The following is a 23,100-nucleotide window of genomic DNA, read 5'->3' as shown; positions in this document are numbered from 1 at the left end:
TTACTAATAAAATGCAAATATTTGCATATGATACTATACAGAAGGATCTTTGTATTAGCATATTTGTTTTTTTTTTTTTTTTTTTTTTTTTTGATTTCCTCTTTGGCCAGTTATATACATTATCAGATGTTCAGGTGATTCAGAACATCAGTATCGTGATGTGGTAGAACAAGCAAAACCAAAAAGCCCCATGAATTTAGAATCAGCAATGCATGGATCCCTCAGAGAGGTTTTGGAGTTCCATGAACTTCTGCTTCTGATATTACAGTATTAAGATAATACCTATCAGAAAGATTTCTTTAGGAATTAAATATCTAATGTTGAAGAATACCCAAATAAAAGGGCCTTCGCTAAGTATTTTTCCATTTGGTTTGATTTTTCCATTTGATTTTTCATTGCTAGCCATTTCACAGATGTGGCCCACATAATGAATAAATTCCTTTGGTCTCACTGGCCCTGGTTTTGATCTCTGTGATCCTTAAATCTTTTTTCTCCATCAGTGCTATTTTGAGAGACCTGGACGGAACCATTGGCCCTCCCATCTATTGTTTTTCCTCCTCTTACACTATGTTTTGTCATTGAGTCCTGTGTTCCACTTACTCTTACTGTCCCTGTCTGAGAACTATCTGCGTTGTGGAATTGTTGTTATTCCCAAATGAGATATATATTATGCGTGGTTTGTTGACTCCTACATCTCATATACTTAGCACAGGGTGTAGATTGCATCTGTAAATACTTATTGGGTGAATGAATGAAGTTGTTTAGATATGTTATAGGAATGGGATAGTGTGAATAGGATGTCATGAAAGCTAGTGAAAGCTCTGATTTGGAAAACAACCCAATGTCCATCCCAAGTATAGTTTTTATGTATTAGTTATAAGCAGTAAGAAGCGTTTTAATATATGAAAACAAGAAACTAAGTTTTCTATCTATAAAAGCAGTTTACCAGAGGCCTCAGTCTTGATTTATAATTCCTTTTGTTTAATTCTAACTTGGTCTCACTGCACACCTTTCCTAACAGTGTAACTCCTCTTTCCCATAATGTTGTGTGCTGTTGTCAGTTCTGACTCACAGCAACCCTATATATGGTTTCCAAGGAATGACTTGTGAGTTTGAACCACTGTTGTTGTTGTTGTTAAGTGCCTTGGAGTCGGAGCCGACCCATAGCGACCCTGTACAGGGTTTCCGAGGGTGTAAATCCTTACGGGAGTAGAAAGCCTCATCTTTCTCCCACGGAGCATTGAACCACTGAGAGCATAGTAAATAATATATCATATACTTTCTATATTATTTTTTTTAAAAAAAACTTATCAATATTTTATTATATTACCATTAACCTTGTAAATCTGTAATTCTGGTGTCACTTGTAAGTCTAAACCTTACAAGTCTGGGAAATTATTTCAAATTTTATAGAGAAGTATTTTTTCAATGTTTCTTTCTCTGAATATAAAAATTGAACGAGACATTTGAAAGTAAATTGAGCTCTAAAATGCATGAAAATAGTTTCTAGGGCATATATATTTTAAAAAATATGTATCCTTGCACAATTAAAGGAAAATATCCTTACTGTTATGTAAAGTAGTCACACAATGGGTTTAAACCTTAGTAAGTAGGGAAGTATGGACAGCAAGACAGGTTTGAACTGCAGGTTCAGTGGTTCAAACTCAGCAGCCACTCCCAGGAATCCCTAGACAGGGTCTCTATGAGTCAGAATGGACTCAGGGGCACTTAGCAACTAAAATGGGGATGCAAGTAAAATTAATTCAAATGATAGTGTCAGAACCAGAAAAGAAAAAGAAAAAACATATTTTTGTCAGGCATATATTGCTAACGTTGTTCAAGTGGTAGTTTTGTGGTTTGTTTTAGTTTCAGCTTGTCCCAGAAGGTGTTGTTACACTGTGAAGGTGTTAAGCAGTGTAGTAATGGAACAGAAGGTAAAATGGGAGCTCAAAAATGCTTTATCATTTGGTCCTTCTTGGAGAAATCCAGCTTGAATTTCTGAGGGGTCAGCTTGACATTTTAGAGCAGTGAGATGTTGTGTCATTATTTCTAGAAGACTGTATTATTTAGAGGAAAAAGATTTAAAGTTCACTGCAGTAATTGCTGACAGCTTCCACAGAATGAGAAGTACTTTTAGTACGCATGATCAGCCTTGGAAAAAGACAACCGTCTAGGAATGTTGAAGAGGACAATGAGCTTTATGAGATGAGAGTGGCAAAAATACAGAATTGCCCCTGAAGTAATTTTGTTCATCTTGAACACTGAAAAGGAATGAAATGACTTTTAATGGTTACTAATGTGTTTGTGGAGTCCTGGTGTGGCGCTATGGGCTAATGCATCAAACTGCAAAGCCATTTGAACTTCAAGGTCGGCAGTTCTAGCTCACCAGCTGCTCCTTGGAAACCCTATACAGGGTTGCTATGGGTCGGAACCAACTCGATGGCACTTCACAACAACAACAATGTGTTTGTGTTCTTCAAGCAAAGAAAGACTCCACACTTTTGCAGCAAGCACCTTGTATATTTTCAACAAGTAAAAGAGAAGAACCTGGTGTCCAGGTTGTCACAGTGTGCCAGGTAGCTAGTATCCCTGGGCTGGCACAATCCATGCCAAGTGCAGAGGTGATCCCTGCTGTGACAGCATTCCCCTCCCTGGAAACCTGCAATTTGCCTTAGTCCCAGATGGGGAGGAGACCTGCCAACCGCCACAAGTCATACATAATGGCAGGATTCACATCTGAAAAGGGACAGAGAAGAAAAGAGGAAAAATTCTAAAGAGCCCTCATAACATTATTTTAATCAAGGACTTTATGCATTGAGTGAGGGTTGTAACTTTTTTAAAAAAAGTTTTCTTTATATTGTTTTTGTTGTACTGTTTTTTTCCCTCCTGGATGCTAGCCAGTATTTAACTGAAGGAAGCACATAGAGAAGACACACTAATCAGATTTCACTATCTTCTGCTTAACTAGCTAACTGTTTATTGCTTCATAAAGAAGATCCTTCACACAGAGCAGCCAGATTCCAGTATATGTAACATGCATATGGTTAAATATACATTCACATTTAACCTGACCTGACCTATGACTTTCAGAAGAACATTGAAACATCATTATAGTAATGTTGTTTTTAAGCCAGGAGTTTTAAATATATGATTTAGGGAGGTAATTTTTATCTAAATGTAGGCTTAGGTACTAATTCTGTATGTTGTTGTTAAGTGTTGTCAAGTTGTTACAGCAACTCTATATAGGGTTACCGAGGAGTGACAGGTCAGTTGGAACCTCCAACTTTGTGGTTAGCAGTACAGTGCTCATCCTACAATGCCACACCCAGACCCCCAAATTCTGCATAAAGAAGTTTAAATTGAGATACCAAATGGCAAATTATAAATATTTATTGCTTTTTATTATGCACTGTTGAATTGATTCCAATTCATAGCAGCCCTGCATAGGGTTTCCAAGGAGCTACTGGTGGGCTTGAACTGCTTACCTTATGGTTGGTTCGCAGTCCAGTGCTGATTCTACAGCAACGTATTACCACCACACATTGTTATTTACATAAAATTTCAGACATAGTCTGTTTGTATCCAGTACTCAGAGATAGCACAGACTGCAGAGACCTCAAAAGAGAGACTTCATTATTTTACCGGTGCTACTAACCATAGATTACGAATCGGGCTGCGAACCTTAAGGTCAGCGGTTCGAAACTACCAGGTGCTCCGCGGGAGAAAGATGAGGCTTTCTACTCCCGTAAAGATTTACACCCTCGGAAACCCTATACAGGGTCGCTATGGGTCGGAACCGACTCGATGGCACATAACAACAACAACAACAACTAACCATAGAAGATTGATGCTTTTGAGTTATGGTGTTGGAGGAGAATATTGAAAGTGCCATGGGCTGCCAAAATAACCAATAGATATGTTTTGGAGGATGTGCAGCCAGAGTGCTTGGCCAAACTTTGTTTCTCATCGGACATATTGTCAGGAGGGACCAGTCACTGGAGAAGGATATCATGTTTGGTAAGGTGGAGGGTGGGAGAAAAAGAGGAAGACCCCCAACGAGATGGATTGGCTAAGTGGCAGCATCGATGGACTGAAGCGTGGCAACAGTAGTGAGGTTGGCCCAGGATTGAGCAGTGTTTTGTTCTGCTGTGCATAAGGTCACTATGAGTCAGTATTGACTCAATGGCATCTTACAACAACAACAACTAAGTAGTGTTGCCTCCAATTCACAGCTAAGCAGGTCAAGTCTCCTAGAAGGGGACCTACTCAATTACAGGTGACACAGATAAGACCTTACTAAATGACAAGTGAATAGTAGAAGCAGAAATCATAAAATCCAGTTTGCATGAATTTTTCTACTAATGATCTGCCCTGAGTCCTGATGTGGCACTGTGGGTTATTGTGCTAGACAGCAAAGTTGGTGGTTCAAGCTCACCAGTCGCTCCTCGGAAATCCTATACAGTGTCACCATGGGTTGGGACTAACTCAAAAGGCGCTTTACAATAACAACAACAATGATCTGCCCAGAAATTTTCGAGTGTTGTTTAAAATTTAAATGGATAAGGAACTGTCTTAACCTCAGAAAGTTATATTTGCAGTAAGTTTTAAGTAAAGTTAACTTTGATTAAAAATAATTTGTATGCTCTTTAAGTATATTGTCTAATTTGTCTTCTGTGGTGCATAGAAGATTTCATCAGTCTTAAGTGTAGCGTAGTGGTTATGAATCGGGCTGCAAACCTCAGGGACAGTAGTTCGAAACTACCAGCTGTTCCACAGGAGAAAGATGAGGCTTTCTGCTCCTGTAAAGATTTATAGCCTCAGAAACCCTGTACAGGGTCGCTATGAGTCGGAACCGACTCCACGGCACATAACAACAGCAAGTATGTTTCATATACTGCAGTTATGAGCTTTAGAAAGCTTGCTAAAGGATGATGTGGAAATGAAGAGAAATTACTGTTGAATAATCAAAATTTCTGTTCACGAGTAGATGGGTAACATGCTTAAAGTAACTACTGCTTTTTAGAATAGTCATCTTAAGGAAACATTCTTGATTATTTATTGTCTATACTTTTCACTGAGATTTTACAGTAGTTGCATATTTGTGATGGTGGTAGGGTTCTGAGTTACTGTATTTTCCCATCACAATATTTTACAATGCACATTTGCATATGTGGAGTCCCGATGTGGTGCTGTGGGTTAATGTGCTGGACTGCAAAGTCAGTTTGAACCTCAAAGTCGGTGGTTCAAGCTTACCAGCCACTCCTTGGAAGCCCTATACAGGGTCACTATGGGTTGGAACTGACTTGACAGCACTTAACAACAACAACAATTTGTCTATATATGAAAGCAAAATAGCAGACATATATGTTTTGTGCATTAATCTCACTTTGTTATTGTTGTCAGGTGCCATCTAATCAGTTCCAATGTATAGTGACCCATTGAGTCCTGGTGTGGTGCTGTGGGTTAATGCACTGAACTTCAAGGTCAGTTTGAATGGAAAGGTCAGTAGTTCAAGCTCATCAGATGGGCCTCAGAAACCTTATACAGGGTCACTATGAATCATAACCGACTCAAGGGCCCTTACCAAAAGGAAACACTGCTCATCCTCACAACCATTGCTAGGTTTTAGCCCATTTACAGCCACTGTGCCAATCAATCACTGTTTCACTGAATGTCTTCCTCTTGTTTTCAGATTTCATTTTAGTATGCAATAAATCTTACCTTTTTGATAAATAAAAAAATGTTTTTGCATACTTTTTTAGGGGGCGAGAAGTCATTTTTGTTTTGTTTGTTTTCTTCCACTGTAGATTACATTTTCAAAGAATTTTATTTTTCACTTTTAGATCAATGCCCCACAATATTGCTCTAAGCTGAACAATTTTATATAAACATAACCAGTAGCAAATTTGTTTGTTATGAATTTACATATAATTAGCTATGAGTCAGAACCGACTCCACAGCACAAAACAAAAGCAAAGAAATAAAAGAGTAATAGACCTTCATTGTATCTCCTTAGATTTCTCTTTCTTAAGTGGCTTTAAAAACACATTTTTTAAAAAACTTGATGTAACATTAAAATTAAAAACTTGGAAACATTTATTTTTATGTACTAGTTTATGCCTAGTGTGTGCAGTAGGATAACTAAGGTCAGTGGTTGTCAAACCCACCAGTAGCTCCTTACTAACATATATAATAAGGTCGCTCTGAGTCAGAGTTCAACTCGGTGGCACTTAAAAACAACTATATTATATGTGTAACATTTTTGGTAATTTCACCCAACCTATTTAAGTCTCTCAGTAAAGTATCAATGTCCATGTTTCTTTGGACGTTTTCAAGAACACTTGTCGTTTTTTAGTGCCATCAATTAGGTTGAGTCATAGCAACCCTGTATAGGGTTTCTGAAGAGGCGCTGGTGGGTTTGATCCTCTGTGGTTAGTAGTTCATTTCTTCCCTATAGTGGCGCACTGGAACTCCTTGCTGTTGGTGGTGCCTTCAAGTTGACTCCCAACTCATAGCAACTCTGCATAGGGCTTCTGAGGTTGTAAATCTTCTTTGTCATTGAAAACTTCATCATATAGGCATCCTAAAAGCAACCATAACGTATTTATCTCTGAAGTTTTTCCTTACCTGAATTTTAAATAATATAACAACCTGTACTAAACTCATTCCTTCTGCCACTTGCTTGACTTTCACCTTTCTTACTGGGCAAGATCATTATTTTTGCCTCTAAGTGAATCGGCTGCTGCTTAATACTTGGGTCCATGGACAGCAAACACTTGTTATTTAGTACCAGAAACTTTTGCCTCTAATCTTAGTAACTCTGTGAGCCAAAGGGAAAAGTTTACCTTCATTGTGGTTGTCACATTTAAATTCAATGATTCTCCATTCTTCAAGCTGTAAATACAGTCTACCACTGTAGTGGTTGTGGTTATATGCTGAGGAGTTGGTTCCGACTCATAGGCACCCTGTGTAGCATTTCCAAGGCTGTAAATCTTCAAGCAGAAAGTCTCATCTTTCTCCCATGGAACAAGTGGTAGTTTCGTACTGCTAACCTTCAGGTTAGCAGCCTGATTCATAACTACCACGCTATCAGAGCTCCTTAGCCTAAGCTTCAGCATGCCCATCCTGATGTGGCACAGTGTGTTTATAAGCTGAACTGCAAAGTTGGTTTGAACCCCAGGGTTGGCAGTTCAAGGTCACCAGCTGTTCCTCAGAAACTCATATACAGGGTCACTATGGGTGCGAACCAAATCAATAGCACTTAACAACAAGAGCACAAATTTTGTTTCCAGGGATTTTAAATAGTAATGGTATCTCTTACTTAGTTAATGGCTCTTTATAGTTTACAGTTTGCCATGTACACTGTTTCTGTGAACTCTCCACCATTCTTTAAGATAGATAGCATTTTCTAGTACCTATTAATGAAGAAATCAAAGGTGAGAAAATATTGTGATTTTCCAACTCAAAGTCAAATTTAGTTCTTGTCATTCTGATTCTAGTATTCTTTCCAGTACACCTCAGCTACCTTTCTAAAACAAAACAAAAAGCAAAAACCCAAACCCACTGCCATCGAGTCGCTCTCATGCATAGTGCACAGCACACAGTTACTGCACAGGACAGAGTACAACTTCTCCATAGGGTTTCTGAGGCTGTAAATCTTTACAACAGCAGACTGCCTCATCTTTCTCCTAGCAAACAGCGGTGGGCCAGAGAGTAGCAGCCCAATGCTTAACCTACTGCACTACCAAGGCTCCTTCTTACTGAGACAGGCTTCTATTACATAGTAACATTAGGAGGTGTTCATCTACTAATTTTCCCCAAAATCATTCCTAAATGATTTTATGTGAATAGGTTTGAGAAAAGAAACTTGGTATCCAGATTTTAAGATCTAGCCCCACACCATGTTTTAATGCACTTTGTCAGCATCATGTTGTATGTGTGTATAATGGTGACTATTGCTGTTGGTACCTACATATCCCAAGTGTCACAAATTCAAGGACCAAATTCAAGGTCTTGTCCTCTGCTGCATCACAATGCCTGTTTGCATAGATGAATGAATGAGTTTTTAGGAGCTTCCTCCTTTATCCCATGGTTGCTGAGACACAGGTCTTGATAACAGGTTGACAGTACTTGTCTTTTGAAATTACTGCCTCTCAAACAGTAACTTCTCCCATGGTTTACTGTATTTTAAACTCTCTTTGATTTCAGAGTACTTTGTATTTTTATATTACCATTGAATGCATGTGTTCTAGAAAACATGATCTGTGCTTGGTGTCACTCATGGCCAATATGCATCCATGCTTTTTTAATTTCTGCATGCTTGTATCCAATCTTGAGTGTCATCTATCTTCTCTATAGAATCTATTCAACCTGTAAGTACTATCTTAAATGCCACTTCCTTCAAGAATCCTTCTTTAGAGTTTAAAACCACGGTTGTCGAGTCCATTACTTAATCTGTAGTTAGGTGTTTTTTTTGTTGTTCATGTTTTTTTTTTTTTTTTTAAAATAAACTCTTTCATATGGTACTTCTATTAATAAGAAGTAAAACAACTCTATAAGCAGTACATATACAATCTTATTTAATACTCAGAATAACCCTAAAAGGCAGATAGCAGTATTATCTTAATATTATTGATGATGAGATTGAGTTAGAGAGGTTTTACCAGACTACATGGCTAATAAATAAAAGAAACTGGCCTTCAACCTGGTTGCTAAGTCAAGAGCTCATACTGTTAACAACACAACTACGAGAGTAAGTAAAAAAAAATCATCGTCACTAGGATTTTAGTTCATAGTGTATGGCTTTATTCCTTAAAAAAGAAGTGTGTTTAAATAGCTCAATGTGTCAGAAGATGGTTGCAGACAAGTTCTCTCATTAACACACTTGTCTTAGGTTAGTTAGGGTTCCTTAAAAAAACAAAAAAACAGGTCCAATCAAAACCGTGACTTCCCTGGAGATCTTTCAAGGCAGAAGACGAGTTACTTCAGAAGACTATGTCAACTCTGTTTTCGTATTCCAAAGAGATAGATTTTTCTCAAAGGACCCAGGATTATCCCAAGGAGTTATTAGGAAGAAGTTTTAAGAAAATTGAAAACTGTATTTGTGGGGGAAAAAAATGAAAGTTTTGCCAAGGAATTCTTTCTTTTTCCATCATGACAATGTACTTGCTAATTTCTCAAGTATAGCAATGGCTGTCCCCTAAGGATTTCATTTCATGGGGGAACTCGTACTCCATCCACCTTACAGACCTGAGCTTACCCCTTCAGACTGCTTTTGTTTCCAAGACTCAGTGTTTTAACAGAACATAATTTGAGCCTCTCCAAAAACAGCGATTTTGACATGGTGTAAATCAAAGAGGGGGAGCACAGTGACTCTGTATGATGAGCTCTGAATTGAGAACCGTAAGTTTAGGGATTTGAGCTCACCAGTCGCTCCTTAGGAGAAAGAAAGATGAGACTTTCTGCTCCCACAAAACTTTACAGCCTTGGAAACCCTATACAGGGTCACTATGAGTCAGAAGTGCCTTGACTACTGCCTCATAACAACAGCAAATGGAAGAACACAGGATTTGGGCAGAAGGGTTAAAGAGATGGAAACACCACCTTCAGATGTATATAGACCTAGATGAAGGGTATGTCAAAAACAACAATTGTCTCACATTTTGGTATTTACTTTAATAAAGGTTTCTATGATTTTGTAGCACTACCTTCTGACTTGCCCTCGTATACTTCTAAGGAGCTCTGGTTGCGTAGTGGTTACAAATCGGACTGTGAACCTCAAGGTCAGCAGTTCAAAACTACCAGCTGTTCCGCGGGAGAAAGATGAAGCATTCTGCTCCCTTAAAGATTTACAGCCTCAGAAACCCTGTACAGGGTCGCTATGAGTCAGAACTGACTCCATGGCACATAACAACAACAACGTATACTTCTTGCACTACGTGACTGCATGCCTTCCCTTATTTATTTATTTATTTATTTATTTATTTATTTATTATTAATGTAGAGGATGTCATCTATTACCATGCCCTAGAAGGAAACAGCAAGTTAGGAATGGTCATCTTACAGTTCATACATGTGAAGAGTACAAACACAAGTATTTTTATCTACAGGCTCCATTATTTACCTGGGAGCTCTGGTAGCATAGTGGGTTATGAGTTGGGCTGTTAATTTCAAGTTCAGCGGTTGCGATCTACCAGTTGCTAATCTGGAGAAAGATGAGGCTTTCTGCTCTGGTAAAAATTTACAGTGTCAGAAATCCTATAGGGAGTCGCTATGAGTTGGAACCAACTTGATGGCACTTAACAACAGCAAAGTAGAAACTAATTACCTGCCACAAGTCTGATAAAATTTACTAGGTGCTTATGTAGTGGTTACGAATTGGGCTGCAAACCGCAAGGTCAACAGTTCGAAACTACCAGCTGTTCCGCGGGAGGAAGATGAGGCTTTCTGCTCCCATAAAGATTTTCAACCTTGGAAACCCTGTACAGGGTCGCTATGAATCGGAACTGACTCCATGGCACATAACAACAACAACAACTGTATAGATTCGTTTTCTTAACTGCCACTGCAAAATTTTTTTTCTTCTTTGTTACTACTTTGTACAATTTGTTGATGTTGCTAAGTACAGTCCGTCAAGTTGGTTCCAAATCATAGCGACCCTGTATAGGGTTTCCCAGGAGAAGCTGTTGGGTTTGAACTGCTGACCTTGTAGACCGATCCTACAGGGTCACACGAGGAGTACACTTCATTAGGTATAAATTTCTAATTGATCAGTCTTGCATCTCAAGGCCAAATGATGTTTCCATTTATTTAGCTCAGACAAATAGTGATGCATTTCAAGTGAACATTAGGAAAAGAACTTCTGACACCTTGCTGTCAGTATGACTCAGATTTTGGCAACCAAAAAGACATGAACCCAGGGGATGGGGAACTGCTGGGTTCCCTTGTAATTTCCCTTCATAGATTTGTTAAAGCTGTTGAAATGAGTTGCAAGTCTCTGACTCCTCCCTCTGTTGCCATTATCCCTGTAATAGAAACCCTGTTCCATGTCTTATCTCTTTCCCTTTAACGTGGCGGCCGGACTGCCTTCTGACCTGGTTTAAGCGTCCTCAGTGACCTCTGGTAATCCAGTGTTGTGGGTCTCTTTGGGACCATGCCCACTCAGCTGGATTTCACAGTAATGATTTTAGTTCTTACAGGACTTTGGTGAAGAATTCTGTGCTCTCCTTATTAAAGAGATCATTTCACAATGTAATTTGCTTCACAAGCCTCCCACAGTTATGTTAAGCAGATGGTTGCCAAACACCCGTTCAAAGTAGATTGTTCTTATAGGAAATAAATTCTATGCTCAGAAAATCTGGCAGTGCAATCTGGTGTTCTTCCAAAACAGACTCTCAGACAAATATCTCTTTACCTAAAACTGGCAAACTACTAGTTCTGTACTAGACATGCAGTAAAACGTATGTCAAACTGTGCACATGGATTCAAGATGATTCTGCTTGAGTACACTGGCATCTTTTCTTTTTACTGATAGCTAGTAGTTCCTTTGTCCCGGGTAGCCCAGTAGAAATAGCAAGAATTTGTTCACTAGCTAGTTCTGGGTTGCTAGCTCAGCTCTGACTCCAAACACCTGTACAACTTGGGACATGGTAGTTCATCCACTTTGAACTTCAGTTTGGAAGTCAATAAAATGAGAACAGTGTCACACTGATTCATTGTCATGATTAAATCAATCAGTACATATAATGTTCCTAAAATCTTTCTTGCTAATGATGATTATTTGTGTACAAACTCTGTAGTTGTTGTTGTTAAGTGTTAGCAAGTCAGTTCTGACTCATAGTGACCCTGAATAGGGTTTCCAAGAAGCAGCTGGTGAGTTTGAATCACCAACCTTGCAATTCAAGCTGATTTTGTGGTCCACTGCTTTATTATACAGCGCCACTACTTATAATAATGTGCCACCTGTTATTGCTTTATGTATAGTCCCAGTAGCGTAAAAATAACTTAGAAAACTTAAAAAACTTAGCAACAGTACGAAATCATACGCTAAAGCGCCTGCTATACTAAGGGTGTTGTCATTAGCTACCATCTAGTCGCCCTGGATTCGTGCAGACCTATGGAAAAAGGAGCTAAACTCTACCCATTCCAATTCACTGTTCCAGTGATCTGTTGCAGATCTGATCAGTGCTAAGGATAGGATGAGGGCTTTGCAACTGTGAATAACGATATACTCTCTTCAAGGATTTTGTACTTTACATGGAGTTAATGATATCTTTATCGTATAAGATGGTATAAGTTTCCTAGGGTAAGTAAGAACTATGTGCTCAGGAAGTAGTTCATGAAAAACAAAACAAAACAAAAAACAACAGTAACAGATACGTGAGCTTTGAATGGTGTGAAAATTTGGATAGAGATAGAGGAAAAATCTCAGAAGTAAATTATAGGAACTACCAGCTGTTCCGCGGGAGAAAGATGAGTCTTTCTGCTCCTGTAAAGATTTACAGCTTCGGAAACCCTGTGCAGGGTCGCTATGAGTCGGAACTGACTCCACGGCACTTAACAAGACAAGCAGAGATATATAGGATGAATTCTAGCATGATTGAGACTAGTTTGATTGGAAAAGGAATAAATAATCAAGAGACTACTAGAACATATGGATCCCTGGTATTCCTCTGTAGGATAAGCACTGGGCTGGTAACAAGTTCGCAATTCAAACCTACCAGCTGCTTCTAAGAAACTCTATAAATCAGAACCTACTCAACAGCACTTAACAACAACAAGATATATGTTTGAATGATACAATGAGAATGTGCCGTGGATGGGCTTGGTAGTGTAGTGGTTACGAATCACGCTGCGAACTGCAAGGTCAGCAGTTCAAAACTACCAGCTGCTCCGTGGTAGAAAGATGAGGCTTTCTGCCCCTATAAAGATTTACAGCCTTGGAAACCCTGTACAGGGTCGTTAAGATTGGGAACAAACTCCACGGCACATAATCACCATAACCAATACTTTTCTGGAGTCCTTGTGTGGAACTGAGGGTTAATGCGCTGCACTGCAAAATCTGTTTTAAGAGCAAGGTTGATGGTTCAAGCTTACCAGCTGCTCCTCAGAAACTCTATACAAAGTTGTTGTGGGTTGGAACTGACTCGACAGCACTTTACACCAACAACAGTACCTTTGTATTAAATTAATAGGAACTGGGGAGTCAATAAAGATGCTTAGATGAGTAATAAGAGATCTGCTTTAGAAACATTAATTGGTGGGCATGGGGGAAGGGCCTGGGAAGATGGTCAAGGTGTGGCAGAAGACTAGAGAAAATAACTTAAAAAGCTGTTAAAAATGTTTCAGATGAGAGGTTTGGAGGATCTTAAAGAAGTTCTATGTTACCTACAAAGGTGCAAATATGACTTATATGAGACAGTTATTGATTTGGGCAGTTGACTATCTGGATGATGGATAAAGGGGTAGATATTTGTTTGTCTGTGGTATTATTATTTAGGCTAGTTGTCTACCTCCAGAATAGAAACATCATCCCTGGCCTACAGTGGCCCACTATCGCAGGTGATAAAGAGACATGGTTCGATGATGGGCATGCTACATAAGGCTTCATGCTTTATGGAAGACCACCATAGAGTCAGATATTTTGACCTTCTTTGTTTTATTTCACTTTCCTCTCCCTGCCCCCAAGCGAATAGGAAATATACTTTTTAAATATTTATTATTTTTGTGAAACTTAGCAAAACCAAAACGAGTAGTCATTGTGTTGATTCCTAATCATGAAAACCCCACATGTAAAGATATATTTCATTGGGATGAAATGTTACATGAGCTGCTTACAAGTGTGAATTGAGTATCAGATTTTATGCAAAGGAAGTCCTAAAATGCCATCCAGCATAAACTGTTTTCTAATATTGACATAGTCCTGAAATTCCTGCTCTTGCCTGCCATGAGTAAGTCATAGTTTGACAAGAATATAGGAGCTATTGAAAAAAGGAGGGTAAAGAAGACTGAGTATTGACAAAGTATTTGGAAACTAGGTGTGTTACTTGGACATCCCTCTCCTGAAGACAAATGCAGTTAAAAGTTAGGAGGTAGTTATTTTGAGTGAGTTTATACATTGTAATATATTAATTCAGTGTTTGGTTTATGGAAGCTTAAAGTCCTTGTGTGGCACTGCAGGATAATGCACTGGAATGACAGGTCGGCTTGAACTGCAAGGTCAGCAGTTCAAACCCACCTACCCCTCCTGGGAAGCCCAATACAGGGTCACTGAATCGGAACAGATTCCATAGCACTTAACAACAACAGTATCAAAGAATCCGTATTTTATCTGGTCATTGAGCACTTAAATTCTTGGGATCTTTATCAAGTATTGAATATAGTTTTATAGAAACTGAAAGAACTATTGGTTTATAATTAGCTTATGTACTAAATATAATACTAATATTATATTTTAATTGTTTAACTGGAGAGCCAGTTTTGTGTCATAGAAAGATGGCAAGGTTTAGAGGTAGAAGATCATGATTTTTAAGTCAAGCTTACATTTACTAACCTTAGAAGTCTGCAAAAGTCCTTTAAGAACTATATCTCCTTGTTTATCTGTGCCTGCTCTACTTCCAACTCACAGTTGGTTTAGTATCAAGTGAATCAGGATATTTGAGTACTTTAAAAAATAAAGAACTGTTTAATGCAACTTGTTGTAGGTGTTGGTATTATTAAAAGTATCCTAGATCTTAGAAATCCACAAGTCCATAAGAGATGATTTTACTTAACCTGTTGTCACTTGCTGTCCTTTCCCCCATATTTCAGTTGATGCAGGTGGCTGAGTCAGGATACGTAAGTTTTCCAAAGTCCCACACTAGTTAATCAAGTGGCAGAGGAACAGATAAAGATCATGATTTCACACTTTCAGGTCCAGGATGACCGTCTACTACACAGTTGGTAGAATAATGGCAGTATTGCAGAATCAGTGCTGCTATGCCAGTGATTATTCCAGTGGGATCACGAAATACATAATCTAGCTCAATTGGAGAGGGGCGAGAAAATGGGGAGAAAAAGAAAGTGAGGTGTTGGGACATACAGACTGACAATGCTATCCACAAACAGCTCAGCTGCAGTTCAGTGACACCAATGTCTGAACTTGTTCAACCATTTATAAAGTGAATACTTTGAGGGAGCTGTTTTGCAAGACTTACCCATTTATTTGTCCACAGCTAAAAGGAACAAAGGTTTTATGCTGTGTGAAACTTTGTGTAGAAAATTATTTTAAATGATTGCACATTCCTTAAAATAATTTTTATTGTGATGAATTTACTGTAATTGTTTTGATTATTGGTAACTTCTTAGTAAATAATTGTGCCTTACACCACAGTTTTGAAGGCAGTTTGTTTTTTTAACACGTTTTTCAAACAGCTGCTGAGCTGTTAACACAGATTTAATCATGTTTGGTGTTTCTGTTTCCAAAGTTTCAATGAGAAAGCAGAAACAACTTCAACAGATTATTAGGTAGACATATTGATTCAATTAGTGTGTATAACACCATTTCAAGTATCTGGCATAGACTAGGAGAAATTGATGTTTGTGTGTTATAACACTCCTTAAGTGTCCTCTGGAATTCTTACCCAACAGAAATCAAGCTTATTAAAAATCTACTTACCCATCACTCCTGAAATGTATTTTTTCCCCAATTTGGTAAGCGAAAAATGATACTTTATCTACCTTTAATTCAGCACTGAAACAAATATTTCTTTAACTCCCATGAGATTTACTTCCTTTATACATTATAATTTAAATCTATAATTTTTAAGCCAAACAGAAATAAATTAAAAGTTTGATAGTAATTAATTGGAAAAGCATATTATATAGTTCAAGATGGATCAAATATATCCTAATCCCTCTGTATTATCCTCCTGGCTAGGAAACTTGAATACTCAGTTTCTGCATTACTAGAGTTGGGTCATATAAGTAATCAAGTTTTAAGGTACAGAAAGATTAATTTACATGTTTAAAGTGTGTTAGTAGCATTCTTAGTTCTGTTTACTATGCTATTTTTAAAACCTAACATTTAAGAATTATAAGATGATGAAAGCAAATTCTAACAGTGAAGGTAGAATCTTTGCCCTAAATTTGATGGTACAAAATTGACTAACTGTATTTCACTATGCATATAAAAGATAATTTTTTCTACAAACTCTTTGAAGTTTCCTCATACTGTATATTTATTGTTGCTGTCATTAGTGCCAGCCACTGGATTCCAGCCCATAGTGACCGTGAGTAGGGTTTCTGAGGAGTGCCTGTACTATTGAACTGTTGCTGTTGGCTTCATGATGACTTGTTCCTCCTGTTGTCGACAAGTGACTGTCCCATGGGCTTCTCTAAGCTGTGATCTTTACATGAGTAGATGTCAGTTCTTTCTATCACAGAGCTGCTGGTTGAATTCCAACCAAGAATTTTTTGGTTAAGAATTTAGAATTTAACCATTTCACCAAAGAGATACTTGCATTTTTTGAATAATGAAGAACAAATTGATTAAGTAATCAAATTCTTGTTTTACACTCCCGCCCATTGCTAAGAATCCCTGGTAGCACAGTAGGTAACATGTTGGGCTGCCAACTGCAAGGTCAGCAGTTTGAACCCACCAGTCAGTCTGGGGGAGAAAGATGAGGGTGTCAGTGCTCATAAAAAGGTACAGTTTGGAAATCCCCAGGGAACAGTTCTGCTCTCCTATAGAATCCCTAGGAATCGGCACAACTGTATGGCAGTGGATTTGGTTTTGGGTTTCATTGCTAAACATGTGTACTGACAAAATATTGTTTTTATAAATTACTGTTGCCTAGCAATATACAACAATATTTGTAAATTTCTACAGATTTACCTAAATTTTATATCCTACTTTTCATAGTAAAGAAACAAGCTTGATAAATGTGTTTTAGTATTGAGATTTCTAATAGGAAGAATTCATTAGATTAAGCTAACAAGTACTCATCTTCATAGAAATCAGCTTATTTAAGACAGTATCTCTTGTATAATGAAGACATAAATCTAATTTCAAAAATTTAGAAACTAAACTACAGTGAATATTATTGTGCATCAATGATATAAGTAATCACAGTAAAATTCTTGTTAATAAATAAAATTATAATTTAGTTTAAAATTTAATTTGATCAAATAATGTAATTTAATCATTAACGAGTTAAAATATTAATTAGAACTATCTTAAATAGGGTAAATAAACTGTGGGAATACCCCTTTACTTTTCTTTGAGGAGAAAACACTTTATATTGAGCTATTAAAATTCAAAGAATGCATTGTTTAATTGCTTTTTATGTTTAGAATTTAAGTCTAATTTTAGTGAGATGAGTTAAAACTTAGGATATTATGTTTGCACATAACCACACATTTGCAAAACTTAGCCCTAAATATATATAAACTTAATCCTAAATATGTATATGTATATGTGTATATATGTATATGTATATGTGTATGTATATATATATATATATATATACGTATATATATTTAGGATTAAGTTTATATATACAGAAATGTGTAGCTTTTTATTGATTTACTATATCAATTCATCAAAAGTACTTACACATCCCTGGAATGGCTTTCTAGGATAAGCACTGGACTGCTAATATCAGCAGTTCAAACCTACCAGCTACTCTTTGGAAACCCTATGAAGAGTCGGAAATTACCTAAAAGGCCCATCATAACAACAACAACAACAAGGTGATAGGCATAGAATTCCTAAGAGTAGAATGTTGCTAGACAAAAGATTAGTGTATCTTTACTATTTCATCTATATTTCTGTATGTGAAATGTATACTTTTTTTCATGCATTTCAAGTGTATTTGCTTGTAGATAGCGTTCTAACAGTAGTTTTATTGTTGTTGTTCTTAGGGGCTACCCAGTTTGACTCATAATGACCCTGTCTGTATAGGGTTTCTGAAAGGAGTCTGGTTCTGGTAGCATAGTGGGTACCAGTTGGGCTGCTACCTTCAAGGTCAGCAGTTAAAAACTACTAGCTGTTCTGCAGGAGAAAGATGAGGCTTTCTGCTCCCATAAGGATTTACAGCTTTGGAAACTCTTATATAGGGTCGCTATGAATCAGAACCAACTCCATGGCATATAACCAACCAACTAACATAGAGATTCTGAGGAGTAACTGGTGGGTTTGAACCACTGACCTTGCAGTTCAAACTGACTTTGCAGTCCGGTGCGTTATCCTACAGTACCAAACCAGGTTCCATAGTTGCATTATGTAATTTTTAAAATCAAATTTTTATTCATGTTTGATATTATGTTTTGATGTCAATATTATAATGTTCTTATTAGGGAAACTATAAAAATGTATTATTGAAACATCAAGTCATACTCTTCATAATGCTACCATATTTTAAATTTTAATAGTGCTCAGTTTTAGACTAAAAACCTGACCTTTTAGTTATACATCTTTTCTGCTCCTGAAATAAGAGTCCTGGTATATTTTAAACTTATTTATGTAGCTTCTAAGTGGCTGGTGAGTTAAGGAAAATAAACCATGGCATTTCTGCAAAGCGTCTAGATTTTAGGAACTCACTTCAAATAAACGTGTATGGCAATTTACACACAGGCTGATATAAAATTAGAATGAAATTATTTTTATGTTTCCTTAGTGTGTAAAACAGAGCATTTAAAATCAATAAGAAGAGACTGGCATACTAGTAGAAAAATGTTCAAAGAACTTTGATAAACCGTTTTTTGGGAAAAATACATGAAACATTTAAATACAAAAAAAGACACCCAAAAATATGCAGATTAAGAGCTATAATGAAATGCTAAATTTTCCTTATCAGATTGACAGTTCTAACATGTGACATTATACAATAATGTCTGCAACAGCAACACACAAGAAAAACTTAGATTTCTTATAATAGAGTCTGCATGAATAAATTATAGTACATTTATAAAGTCTAAATCTAGGCAAGTATTAAAAAGAATGGTACAAGTTTCTATATAATATAATGGGAACTGTTCAATAAATATGGCTAATTATATACGATGCAAACAGTGCACAGTTAGGTAAATTGTACAGTCCCATCTGTTGAAAAGGGAGGCTGCACACATGCTTCTGAACTGTAAACTGATAACAATGATTATTTGTGAGATGGGAACTGGGAATTAGTGAGTTTGGACTACAAAGGAGTTCGTTTTCATTTTTTACCCTTATGTTTGACTTTATTCTTTACTGTGTATAAATCCTGTATATATATATATATATATATATATAAATTTACTGTGTATATAGGGCTCCTGGTGTGGTGCTGTAGGATCAGCACTGGACTGCTTACCACAAGGTCAGCTCAAACCCACCGGCTGCCCCTTGGAAACACTATACAGGGTTTCTATGAGTCAGAACCAGTTCCACAGCACTTAACAACAACATGTATATGTTGTTTATCTCAACATGAAAAAACAAGTGTAAAGAAAATAAATTCTTGAATATACTTGTGAATATTAGGATGGGTAAAACATTGTCTCTATTCTCAGAACCATTAAAGCAAATATCAAAACACACACACACAGAATTGAAGCCACCCATGACTCACTGCTGTGGGGTTGATTCCAGCTCATAGCGACCCTCCCTATAGGACGGAGTAGAACTGCCCCGTAGGGTGTCCAAGGCTGTTCTCTGTATGAAGTCAGCTGCCACAGCTTTCTCCCAACTGCTGGATTCAAAATGCAGCGCTTTCAGGTAGCAGCCGAGTTCTTAATCACTGTGCAATCAGGCAGTCGTCCCAATTTGTGAATAGGGTAAAACTCAGGGTAGTAGATACTGTATTAAAAATAAATCAGGAAGAACATAGGCGTATACCCTCTAACTCAAAGTGGTACTTGCAAGTTAGTTAATCTTCTCAAAAACCTTATGGAGCAAGAATAGTAATATGCATCCAGAGAAATATGTTGCCATTCCTTTTAGAGAGTTAACTCTGTTCCAGCCCCTGTTCCAATCATGTTTTCCATATTTGCTCATTTAATGCTCACATCAGCCTTTGTGGATATATAGAGAATTTAGGGATTTTGAGAACAGTAATGATGACAGTAGGTGCCATGGCTAGTATTCATTCCAGGAAGTCTGGTTACAGGGTCCCTGCACTTAATAGCTATATGTTGTGTTCAAATTTTATTTAGTAGTCTTAATTTGTCTCCAACTAGCAAATGAAAGGCATAAGATTCAGAGGTTAAATAGTTAGCAGAAGGTTATACTGCCAATAAAAATTTCCTTATTAAATGCAGTGTTTTCCTCAGCGTACCATGCTCCTCTGGTAATCAGCAGTGCTCCAAAGAGAGGTCCAGGAAACATCAGAGGGGCCATTTTGAAAGGTTTACCTTCAGTGATAAGTGCTAACAAACAAATCACAGAATGTGTGGTTTCTCTAAGAAAACAATTGCAAAGAAAAGAACTTACTGCCTTTTTTGTGAAAATATTTCCTCTGTTCTTTCAATCAGTACCAAATAATTTATGTTTTGCTCAGTAACTTTGATATGATTTTGTAAAAGATTTTCAAGATCACTGGATTTAAAAACAAAAAACAGCACAAAGAAACCCCTGGTATTCGTTTAAATCTTGCTTCTGCTTTGTGAAAAGACTCTGTCAGCAATCCAGAATGAGGGCTGTACTAAGAAAATTCCAACTTTTCTGTGGGATGATCCAAAAACAGCAAACAGAAGGCATTAAATTTCTTAACAGTCGCAAGTGTGTGCACGCATGCTATGCCATTCATGCCATTCACTGCTTTTCGGTGTGCATAGATTAGGGTTGGAGCACTTTGATTTTCAGATTCATCTTTTCCATAGAGTGGCTTCTTTCTATAGAAAATGAAAAGCAAAGTGACTTAAGGGCATGTAAGATCTGTGCGCCCTGCCCTATGGCTCCTAACGGAACCTCTGTATTCAGTCTGATTTTAGGACATTTGCCTTGACAGTGTGCCATCATGTGTCTGAGACATTTGCTGGATTAAGATCCTAAGTTGTTTCCTTGCTATGTTCAGAAGCAGGTTTATACAAGTATTCTGATGTGAAACAGAATATGAAGTATATATAATGATAGTTAAATTATGAGGAGCCTTATTTCAGTGGGTTAAGCAATATCTAATCTTGTGTTGTCCATAAAACTAATGCTTCTCAGTGGCCTTACTCACAAACTGAAGAGTCATATGCAGATTGGCTTAAAAAAGAAATAACTAAGTTAAATAACTTGGCAGAAATAAGGGGTCATGTTTACCTAGAGCTTTCCTGAGATATCATCACTTTCATACCAAAGCCTCACTAAAATGTCATATAGCACTGTATGCATTTGGTATTACACTATATTAGTAGAATGACATTGCATGAAAATCTTTGTAGGTGAGAACACAAAACATGCATTTGTAATGTTTTGTTTTGTTATTTTTTTAATTACAGCAAATTCAGTAAAGCTCGAAATGCAGAGTGATGAAGAGTGTGACAGGAAACCCCTGAGCCGCGAAGATGAGATCAGGGGTCATGATGAGGGTAGCAGCCTAGAAGAACCCCTCATTGACAGCAGCGACGTGGCTGACAACAGGAAAGTCCTGGAGCTTCAAGGCGAGGGAGGAATCCGGCTTCCGAATGGTAAACTGAAATGTGACGTCTGTGGCATGGTTTGCATTGGGCCCAATGTGCTTATGGTACATAAAAGGAGTCATACTGGTAAGCAGCTGAAAGTATAACCTGGTGACTGCCTGTGACATCTGATGTTGATATTACCTGACATCTATTCTCTTTCCTTTTTATTCAGGGGTGGCAATGGGGAAACTACCTTTTCAGAATTCTGCTAGTATTGGATTGCTGAAAACCAGAGAGTAGCCTGGGTCTTGACTTCCAGTCTTCAAATCTGAATAGCATATCAGAAAAGAAGTTTGGGATTCAGTTTCCACAGTTCTTAATATAGTAATAATATGATAAGGGTTCAAAAGGTAGAGGAGAATTTCATTGTGTAACTTAATCTCTTTGTATTTCTATACATATTTTACCATACCCATGGGCATGTAATACAGTTTGCTAGCTAAGAGTTGATACTATAAAACAGTACGCATGCATTTATATAGGGGTGAATCATTTTCACTTTATCTAGTTCACTCCTTAGAATACAATTTCCAATCAATTTTTGCCTACCACAGGTCTCTGTAATAGGCAGGGACTTTATCTAGTTTAGGATTGTTACCATCTTCCTGTAATTTTTTAAATAATAACTCTTGCAAGGAGATGTGTAGGGTGGAGTAAGACATGGAATGGCAGAAGTATAGATAAGAATTTGTAATCATGGAGTAGGTGGAGGGAAAAGCCTTTAGATTAATTTAATACGTACTTTTAGACCTTTGAGTAGTAGAAAGTCCTTCATGGAAACCAAATGAAGAGGATGCCTGATTTAAATCTACTCACATCTTTTGCGTTAAAAATAACACAACAAAACAACAAAAACAGAAATGAAATTCTGGTAAGATTGGAAAAATATTGACTCAAAAAAAAAAAAAAAAACAGCAACAAAAAAAACCCTTCAAGTTCATATGAAAATGGATTTAAAGGAAATGATAGATTTAACTATACAGCAAAGTGTTATTACACAGCAAAATATGAATGGTATCCTTAGAGTTTTAAAATGTGATACTCTTTGGATGAGACATAAATTGCAATAAAGAAATTGATTTATAAGATTTACTTTTAAATAATCAATTACATAAGTAAGTGCTTAAAACATGGAAGGTGAAAAATGCATTGAAGTTTTTTCATTCCACACCTCTCATTTTGCACATGAAGGAACTGAGACCCCAAACAGTCAAATGACATGTCCATTGTATCTCATGTAATTGTGAGCATCGCTGAGGCTAAACCAGGTGTCCAGGTTGGTTTCGTTGAACTCCATACTAAGCTTGATATATCCATATACCAACATTTTATTCCAGGGTATGGTTATAAACTAAGGCTAATATATTTTAAAATGTATATTATAATCAGTGAAAAGTTTCACATTAAAATCAGTGTTATAATAAAAATTATCAACTTTAGAGCATATACATGTATATACCAGTCATATAGTCC

General features: G+C 37.2%; 1 protein-coding gene across 4 annotated transcripts in view; it reads left to right on the top strand.

Annotated features, from left to right (window-relative positions):
- Positions 1–23,100, top strand: part of IKZF2 (IKAROS family zinc finger 2 (Helios)) — a 187,643-nt gene that overhangs the window by 116,392 nt on the left and 48,151 nt on the right. For 3 of the 4 annotated variants that reach the window (XM_006867780.1, XM_006867781.1, XM_006867782.1), the window contains one exon: positions 21,445–21,633. In XM_006867780.1, coding sequence (XP_006867842.1) covers positions 21,445–21,633 — 189 coding nt within the window. Of the gene's footprint in view, positions 1–21,444; positions 21,712–23,100 lie in introns of all 4 variants that reach the window. The other variant, XM_006867779.1, reaches the window with a different exon arrangement.

This window comes from Chrysochloris asiatica, unplaced genomic scaffold (genome assembly GCF_000296735.1).
Source record: "Chrysochloris asiatica unplaced genomic scaffold, ChrAsi1.0 scaffold00110, whole genome shotgun sequence".
Classification (NCBI taxonomy): Eukaryota; Metazoa; Chordata; class Mammalia; order Afrosoricida; family Chrysochloridae; genus Chrysochloris; species Chrysochloris asiatica.
This window is presented reverse-complemented; position numbering and strand designations above follow the sequence as displayed.